At 35.4% G+C, this 10166-nt stretch overlaps 1 protein-coding gene across 1 annotated transcript; it reads right to left on the bottom strand.

Moving 5' to 3' along the window:
• Nucleotides 1-3466: 3466 nt before the first annotated feature.
• LOC141376718 (uncharacterized) lies at nt 3467-9843 on the bottom strand. The gene is made up of 3 exons (XM_073917935.1): nt 9782-9843; nt 7441-8040; nt 3467-7338 (listed from the first exon to the last, which is right to left on the bottom strand). The coding sequence occupies exons 1-3, from the start codon at nt 9841-9843 to the stop codon at nt 7251-7253; spliced, it is 750 nt and encodes a 249-aa protein (XP_073774036.1). The 3' UTR covers nt 3467-7250.
• Nucleotides 9844-10166: the final 323 nt, after the last annotated feature.

Raw genomic sequence — 10166 nt, forward strand, 5'->3', positions numbered from 1 at the left:
GACGCAAATGCCTTGTTGATGTTAGAGGTAAGAGGAGAATGGCCAGACTGGTTCCAGCTGATAGAAAGGCAACAGTAACTCAAATAAGCACTCGATACAACCGAGCTCTGCAGAAGAGCATCTCTGAACACACAACACGTCCAACCTTGAGGCGGATGGGCTACAGCAGCAGAAGAGCACACCGGGTGCCGCTCCTGTCAGCTAAGAACAGGAAACTGAGGCTACAATTCACACAGACTCACCAAAACTGGACAACAGAAGATTGGAGAAATGTTGCTGCTCTGAGTCTCCATTTCTGCTGACACATTCAGATGCTCGGGTCAGAATTTGGCCTCAACAACATGAAAGCATGGATCCAACCTGCCTTGTGTCAGCGGTTCAGGCTGGTGGTGGTGGTGTAATGGTGTGGGGGAGGTTTTCTTGGCACACTTTGGGCTCATTAGTACCAATTGAGCATCAACGCCACAGCCTACCTGAGTATTGCTGCTGACCATGTCTATCCCTTTATGAAAACAGTGTCTCCATCTTCTTCCAGCAGGATAACGCACCATGTCATAAAGTGTGAATCATCTCAGACTGGTTTCTTGAACATGACAATAAGTTCAATGTACTCACATGGCCTCCAAAGTCACCAGATCTCAATCCAATAGAGCAGCTTTGGGATGTGGTGGAACTGGAGATTCACATCATCGGCAGCAACTGTGTGATACTATCATTTCAATATGGAGCAAAATCTCTGAGGAATATTTCCAGTAGCTTGTTGAATGTCTGTCACGAAGGATTAAAACTGTTCTGAAGGCAAGAGGGGGTCCAACCCGGTAATAGTAAGGTGTACCTTAAAAAAGTTGGCCGGCGAGTGTAGCTTTTAATGTTTAACATGTTTAATGTTTAAAAATGCATCTCAGTGTGTGCAAAATGTGAAGTTATCATAATACGCCTGGATTCATGTGCAATATGTGGCCTTGGAGCATGTTTTTATGTCACGCTTGTGAACTGTTTGCATTTTTAAACAGGGACAAAACCACTTTGAGCCAATGATCTTCAGCTTTATTAGACGAGCAATTTAGAGAAAAATGAGAAATGCAGACTCAGACCAGGTCAACAACTTCAAAGTTCACAGAAGGGTCAGCGACACAATTCATTTAAGTTAACAAAACACATTTAAACAGGAGTTCTGATGTACAGTCACTTGGACGAGGTAGTTTGGCACAATAGTTTAGTAGCTCTTGGCACAGACTTTTATTATGTTTTTTTGTGGTTCTCAAAGTGCAACCGCAAAAACCTATAAAACAGGAAATGATGTCATATTGAGGACCCCTGCAGACTCTCTTGACTGTGTCAAGGTCAGTAAGGCTCTTAAAATGCATGAACATTTATCCTTTTTATGACAAACTAAGGTCAGCTCAGGTTGCAAAATGTCATGTGGTGCGACTATATTGCAATCATTACATTCGCATGCATTCAGTGAAATATGTTTTCTTCAAACTAAATTTTGTGTGCGTGTGCGCGCACTCTTATTTTTGGTTTATGTACTTACTGTTATTACTAATTTTTTCATCTCCCTGGTCTTTGATTTTAGTGTATAATTGTGATTATTTTTTATTTGCTGCATTTCATTGTCAAATATTTGTGTTGAACTGAATTTATTTTAATTTATTTAGTTTATTTTACTTGTTTAGTTTCAATTCTTTTAATTTTACTTTAATTTTAGCCTTGTTTTTCTTCAGTTTTCCTTTAACCTTTCTTAAGTTTTTCTTAATTTTACTTAATTTTACTGTATTTATTTATATATTTCTTGTAGTTTGTTTTATTTTACTTATATAATCTTATGTTTCTTACAGTTTTCTTTAATTTTTCTTTATTTTATACAGAGGATGCACTATCATACTCATGTGAACTTTGTGAAACTCAGGTTATGAGCTTGACATTTGACAATTTGAATAAGATGCAATGGTTGTTACATTTCACATTTTATTGTATTGTATTGTATTTTGTTTTATTTTATTAAATTTATTTATTAAATCTTATGAAATGTGTATTATACTTTATTTTCACTTTCTTTTTTTACTTTAAATAAAAATAAATAATTTAATTTAATTTTTACTTTATTTTACAGTTTTCATAATTTTTTCTTTTTTTGACTTTTATTTTACTTTAATTTTTCACTTTACTTTTATTTGATTATATTTGACTTTTATTTGTTTATTTTAATAGTTGTATTTTTGTTTAATTTTAATTTTATTTTGCTTTATTTATTTTAATTAACTTAATTTAATTTTAGGAAATATGTATTTTTTTCTTAATTTTCACTTTCTTTTCTTTTGCATTATTTAAATACATTTATATTTATTTATTTTATTTTATTTCTCTTTATTTTTTCTTTACTTTTTACTTTATGTATCAACATTTTCTTAATAGTTTTTTTTTTTACTTAATTTACTTCAATTTTTTGGTTTTGTTTAATCATTTATTTTCTTTAATTTTGCTATAATGTTTTTTTATTTAGCTTTAATCTTTCTTGAAGGCTTAAGGTGGAAAAGCCGTGTTGTCTTATTTTTCTCCTGTCAAAACCATTTCTGAGTCAAACAACACTAGAAATCAGTGTCTCAGTAACAGACCGACCCTGTCAAAACTGATCTGATCTCAGGTCAACACACACACACACACACACACACACACACACACACACACACACACACACACACACACACACATATGGATAAAAACCGCAACACAAATCTGTCCTGACTTTTACACACGGTGGAAAACTGAATCAGAAGCTGGTCGACTTTGTATTATATGCACTGGTTTCCACTTGTTTTCCACTGGATTATTAAAGGAAGGAACAGGATCTGCATCCAATCGGGGCATTATAGCCGTGATTTACACCAATCATCTTTAGAAGTTATTCGTATTGACGTCAGCTAATAGTAGTGTGATTATTATGATTAACCGTTTGGCACAAAAGCGCGAGCAGGGAAAACAGCTGGGGAAAAAGCAGTGCAGTTTTTGACGCCGCTCCAGAGGAAGGATTTTCTTGTAGATGTCCATGTGTTTCTGCTGCTTTTGTTTGTTTCTGGAGCAAAGTGAAGATTCAGGACTGAAGTTTTGGATGTTGTATTAGTTTTGCAGGATGCATTGGGACTTTATTTTGGACTGGAAATTAATATGGAGTCTTCAGTGTCCATTCATGATGCTTTTTAATGGGTCGAAAGAGGTTTGCTTATTTAAATGTGGTCGTTTTTTAATCAGCGTTTTGATGAATGATGCTGTATTCCTGCAGCTCTAGATGACATTTTACTGTGGAACCATAATTTAAATTAACATTAAAACATGTAACACAACGAAATAAATGAATAGTAAATAAAATGGTCAAATTAATGCTAAATAAAAAAAGAAAATAAAAAGGGAAATACAACAAAACAAATGGTAAATTAAATGAAATTAAAAGTAAATAAAATAAATTCAATTCAATTCAATTCAGCTTTATTTGTATAGCGCTTTTACAATGTAGATTGTGTCAAAGCAGCTTCACATAAATGGTCATAGTAACTGGAACAGTGTGGTTCAGGTTTAAGTGTTTAAGTTCAGTTCAGTTCAGTTTAGCTCAGTTCAGTGTGATTTAATCATTACTGAGAGTTCAAACACCGAAGAGCAAATTCATCGATGCGTAGCTCTACCAATCTTGAACCATGCGAGGCAGTGGCGACAGCGGAGAGGGAAAAAAAACTTCACCTGATGGGAGTGAAGAAAAAAAACCTTGAGAGAACCAGACTCAGTTGGGCACGACCATTTTAATTTCTCCGCTGGCCAAAAGTCTTGTGCAGAACTTTCATAACATTGACATTTGACAACATTCGCCGTGGTTTATGCTGGAAGATGGCCTCAATGAAGACTCGTCTGTCCCTGGAGCGTCGCTGGAATCAGACTCATGTTCTCCACTCCCCACGACCATCAGCGCAGCAGCAGCTCAGGATATGGCCTGGTCCCGGATATGGAATCCTTGGGATCATCACGTCGCTGGTCTTGGATCCAATCAGTGACTCCGCCTAATCTGAGGACCTCGGGATGAGTATCCCCAGGTGAAAATAGAGAAAAGAGAATAATTAGCGTAGCTGCTGTTCATAGTGTATATAAGCAAGATGTAGAAGCCAGTGTGGAACCCGCTAGGTGATGCACTGAGTGTATGCTTTACTAAACAGATAGGTCTTTAATCTAGTTTTGAACTGGGATAGTGTGTCTGAGCCTCGGACATTACCAGGAAGGCTATTCCAGAGTGTAGGAGCCATGAAAGAGAAGGCTCGACCTCCTTTACTTGATTTTGCTATTCTAGGTACTACCAGAAGCCCTGAATTTTGAGATCTTAAGGAGCGAGTTGGTTCGTAGCGAGACAGAAGGTTGGTTAGATAAACAGGAGCTAGATTATTTAGAGCTTTATAGGTGAGAAGTAATATTTTAAATTCAATACGAAATTTAACAGGCAGCCAGTGTAAGGAGGATAAAATTGGGGTTATATGATCATATTTTCTAGACCTGGTCAGAACTCTGGCTGCTGCATTTTGTACTAATTGAAGTTTGTTAATAGAGGATGCTGGGCAGCCAGCAAATAGAGCATTACAGTAATCCAGTCTCGAAGTCATAAAAGCATGGACTAGCTTTTCTGCATCTGAGATGGATAGCATATTTCGTAATTTAGCGATATTTCTCAGATGAAAGAAGGCAGTTTTTGTGACATGGGATATATGGTTTTTAAAAGTTAGATTGCTGTCTAATATGACACCCAGATCTTTTATAGTAGAGCTAAAGCTAACTTTGTATCCCTCTAATTGTAAATTGAGTTGCGAGATCTGCTGTGTGCAAGATTTAGGCCCAATAAGTAATAATTCTGTTTTGTCTGAGTTTAAGAGAAGAAAATTGTTGGTCATCCAGTCTTTGATGTCTTTGATACACTCAGTTAGTTTAGAAAGTTCAGACGTCTCGTCAGGTTTAGTGGAAATATATAATTGAGTATCATCTGCATAGCAGTGAAAGCTGATCCCATGTCTTCTAATAATGTCTCCCATAGGTAGCATGTAAATTGTAAACAGTAAAGGGCCTAAAACTGATCCTTGAGGCACCCCATACTTTACTGGGCAGATTTGTGAAGGCTGTCCATTAAGATTTACAAACTGGTAGCGGTCAGTTAAGTATGACTTAAACCATTGTAGAGCCTGTCCCTGGACACCTGTAGACTTTAAACGATTTATGAGGATATTGTGGTCAATGGTATCAAATGCCGCACTAAGATCGAGTAAAACTAATAGCGAGACGCACCCTCGGTCAGCAGCTAAGAGTAAATCGTTGGTTATTTTCACTAAGGCGGTTTCTGTACTGTGGTGAGCCCTGAAACCTGACTGAAACACTTCAAAAATATTGTTCGTCTGCAGATAAGAGCATAATTGAGTGGAAACAACTTTTTCTAGTATTTTAGACATAAATGGAAGATTTGAAATAGGCCTATAGTTAGCTAAGTTGTTGGTGTCTAGTTGCGGTTTCTTAATAATAGGCTTAATAACAGCTAGCTTGTAAGAGTTTGGAACATGGCCTATAGATAAAGAAGAGTTGATAATGTTAAGAAGAGGTTCTCCTATAGCAGGTAGCAGCTCTTTCAGTAATTTTGTTGGAATTGAGTCCAGCATACACGTAGCTGGTTTAGAGCTATTTATAATTTTTACTAACTCTTCATGTTCTATGATTTTGAAGCAGTGTAGGTTATTATTATGATTTAATGAAATATTTACAGGATTTGGAGTATAAGCCGGTGCAGAAAGTTTGGCATCTCCTATTTTCTGTCTAAAGCCTTCTATTTTATTACTGAAAAAATTCATGAAGTCATCACTACTAATTTGCGGTGGAGTAGTTTGTTCCAAGGATGACCGATTATTTGCTAATTTAGAGATGGTGTTAAATAAAAATCTAGGATTGTTATGATTATTTTCTATCAGTTTGCGCAGGTGCTTGGTCCTGGCAGATTTTAGAGCCCTCCTATAGCTGGACATACTGTCTTTGTACGCAATTCTAAAGACCTCTAAATTAGTTTTTTTCCATTTACGTTCCAGGGCGCGGGTTGCTGTTTTGAGCGCACGAGTATGACTATTATACCATGGTATAGTTTTAATCTCTCTAGCCTTTTTTAATTTGATGGGTGCCACAGTATTTAGTGTGCTAGTAAAGATGGCATCCATACTGCTGGTTACTACATCAAGATCATTTGAGTTTGCGGGTGCATTACGAAATAGAGAGAGATCAGGTAAGTTATTTATAAATTCATCTTTAGTTGACGGAACAATAGTTCTACCAGGGCGGAGTATTGGAGCGGGTTTGCTGATTTCAGGTAAACATAGCTTATATAGTAAGAGGTAGTGATCTGTAATATCATCACTTTGTGGTATAATGTCTACGTCAATAACCTCGATTCCATAAGACAGAATTAGATCTAATGTATGCTTTAAGCGATGGGTTGGACCCACAACGTTTTGCTTTATCCCAAGTGAGTGTATTAAATCCATAAACGCGAGCCCTAATGTATCATTAGCGTCATCTATGTGGATGTTAAAGTCACCTACAATTAGCATTTTATCAGTTTTGACTAGTAAGTCAGAAATAAAATCAGAAAATTCTTTTAGAAATTTGACATAGGGTCCTGGGGGTCTATATATGGTGATTAAAGCGAGAGATAACATAGGTTTTTGTATAGTATCTGGAAGCTGAACATTAAGCGATAATACTTCAAAGGAGCTAAACATAAGTCCGTTTCTCTGTTTAATATTAAGGAAATCACTAAAGATTGATGCAACTCCACCACCACGACCAGTTTGACGAGCCTCATGTTTATATAAGAATCCTGGAGGAGTTGCTTCATTTAAGCTAATATAGTCATTTTGTTTCAGCCAGGTTTCAGTGAGACAGAGTGCATTAAGATTGTTTTCTGTTATTATTTCATTAATGATAAGTGCTTTAGGTGCAAGTGACCTGATGTTTAGGAGACCAAGTTTTATGAAATTTGTATTTTCACTTTCTACTGGTTTTTCTGGTTTGATTCTTACTAGATTTTTCCTGGAGCACACAGTACGTTTATTTCTTAATCTAATAATACGAGGAACAGACACAGTCTCTATAGGATTCGCCAGATATGTGTTACTGATGTTTAAGTGGGGTGAACAAGAGTCTAGGTGGCTATAGTGTGAATTTTGTGAATTTTTACCTGCTAGTCAGATGGTGCGAAGTAGTCTGGAGATGTTGTCCGACAGGAGTTCAGCTCCGGCTCGACTGGGGTGCAGGCCGTCAGGACGGAAGAGCCTAGGACGCTCCCAGAAAAGATTCCAGTTATTAGCAAAGAGCAATTTCTGTTCTTTACACCATGTTATTAGCCATTCATTCAAAGCTAAAAGTCTACTGAACCTTTCATTTCCTCGGCGGTAGGTAGGAAGCGGCCCAGAAACGATGATCTGCGTGGCGGGCGAGGTGCGTCGAACCGTCTCGATCAGGCTCCTGAAGTCCTTCTTCAGGATCTCCGACTGCCGGAGCCCGGTGTCGTTTGTCCCCACGTGGAGGACAACGGCACCAGGGCTCTCGGCAGCGCCCAGGATGGTTGGAATCTGTGTAGAAATATTTTTCACACGGGCACCAGGAAAGCAGAAAGTACGTACTTTATTACCTTTTGAGGAGGCGGCACGGACGTGACGAACGATCGAGTCACCGATGATGGCCACATCGGGACCCGACTCGCGGAGAGGGGAGAAGCGGTTCTCCGTGGAGATCTCGAACACAGGCGGAGACGTTCTGCCCCGGGATCTGGGAAGCACCTTGCGCGGCTGCACCCAGGCGCCGTGGTAGCCGGGTGTCGGCGTGAACGACGCCTGGCTGAGCCGCGCCCCGGGTGCGCTGGGCCTGGACAGAGAAGGACGCGGGGTTGAGGTAGAGGGAATGATGTGGTTGTAATTTCCACATAATAAAATAATTTCCACATAATAAAATAATAAAAAAAATGTAAAATAAAATCTAATTAAATTAAATTAGGGTAAATAAAATTTAATTTTATTTTATTTAGCATTAATTAAATTTTAGGTAAATTAAAAAAAGCTAAATAAAATAATTTAAAAAAAAGTAAATAAAGTAAATAGTGAAGTAAGAGGAAATTAATAAATAAATTATATAACACAATTAAATTAAAGGTAAATTAAATAAGGTAAAATGAAATAAATATATGTTAAATGAAATAAAATAAATGGTAGATTGACTAAATTTAATGGTAAATTAAATAAAATGTTAATAAATTAAAGATAAACTGTTAAATAAAATAAAGGTAAATAAAATAAATGGTAAATTAAATGAAAATTAATGGTAAATTAATTAATTAAAGGTAAATAAAGTTAAAAGTAAATAAAATAAAATAAATGTTAAATAAATTTAAAAATAAATTAAATTAAGGATAAATTAATAAAACTGAATTAATGGTAAATAAAATTAAATTAAAGGTAAATAAAATAAAGCAAAAAAATGGTAAATTAAATGAAAATAAAAGGTAAATTAAATAAATGGTAAGAATAAAAAATAAAATAAATAAATAAATAAATAAATAAATAAATAAATAAATAAATGAATTAAATTAAAGGTAAATAATTGTAATTAAATTTCATTTATTTTTTGCTTTATTGTTAAAAAATAGAATAAGAAATATGGTGAATAAAATAAAACTAAATTAAATGTACATAAACTGTGGTAAAATAAATGGTAAATTATATTAAATATTAATTATTTTAAAGATAATTAAAATACATTGTAAATTAAATTATAATAATAAATAAAGTAAAAAAAACATAAAAGGAAAATAAATTGAATGGTAAATAAAATAAAATAAATAGTGTGGTAGGAATAAATAAATACATAAAAAATCTGTCTGAAATTTAGTTGTCTGAAATATGTTAAACAAATATGAACATGCAAGCAAATAAATAAACAAATAAAAAATAAATGTGGATGGATGGATAGAATAGATAGATGATAAATAGACTCATTTAAATAATCAGTTAAATAAAAAAGAATAAATATGGAATTAAATAACACAGAAATTGTGCCCTGAAAACATGACAGACAAACAAATAGTTCAGTCCTTTGACAGAAATTTTACCCTGGCACAATGTCAAATACATATATAAAAGATTTGTCCATTTATAAACATTTTTGTTCTTTGTTTGTTTGACACTGAACAAAAGCATATTGTAAAAACTGTACTATAATTAATTAAACTTGGTACTAATATTTTTGTGTGGAGCTTACGCAGCACAATGTGTTATGTTTTCCATTTACAGATGTGCTGAATGTTTTGGCGTGGGCATTTCATGGCTTCTTGTGCCAGTGTTTCAGTACAGTAAATCCTGCAGCAGCTCTTTCAGTGCTCATATACACTGAAAACAACAACTCTTAAGATTTACTTAGTAGGCAGCATGGTGGCTTGGTGGTTAGAAGGTTGCTTGTTCGAGTCGCGGCTGAGCCAATTGGTATTTCTCTGTGGAGTTTGCATGTTGGAATGGCGTGGGTTTCCTCCGGGTGCTCCGGTTTCCATCAGTCCAAACACATGCACACATACATTAAGAGCTCTGTAAAACAGGAGAACAGGGAGTCCTGGCAGACTTTGAGCTGGGCAGGTCACTGACGTATGTTTTCATGAAGATACCGAGCGTGATTCAGCAGAAATCTGCACCAGCCCCTGCTTCTGTGAGCGAGTGACGTTCAGACTCACAGGAGTTTTGTCAGCTTTGGTTTGCTGTTATTTTCCACATTATGAATGACATTTTCAGCCATTAGAGAAAAGAATGCAATGCACACAAAATGGCACATTTTTATTAGTATTGCATTTAGAAAGCAACTATTTATTTATTTATTTATTGGTTTGCTTGTTTGTTTGTTTGTTAGGTATTTGTGTGATTTATCTATCTTTAAATTTGTTTAAATGTGTTTGTTTGTGTATTATATATGATTTATGTAATCATTTATACCATTTTTTTCCTATTTAAAAAAACAAATCTGATTTATTTACGGTATATTTTCACCATCTACTTTTTACCCACCATGTAAAAAGGAATTGTCGTCTTTAAAGTATGTCTGATGTAGTGCTAAATCAGTGC

This window comes from Danio rerio, chromosome 12, assembly GCF_049306965.1.
Source record: "Danio rerio strain Tuebingen ecotype United States chromosome 12, GRCz12tu, whole genome shotgun sequence".
In the NCBI taxonomy this organism is placed as follows: domain Eukaryota; kingdom Metazoa; phylum Chordata; class Actinopteri; order Cypriniformes; family Danionidae; genus Danio; species Danio rerio.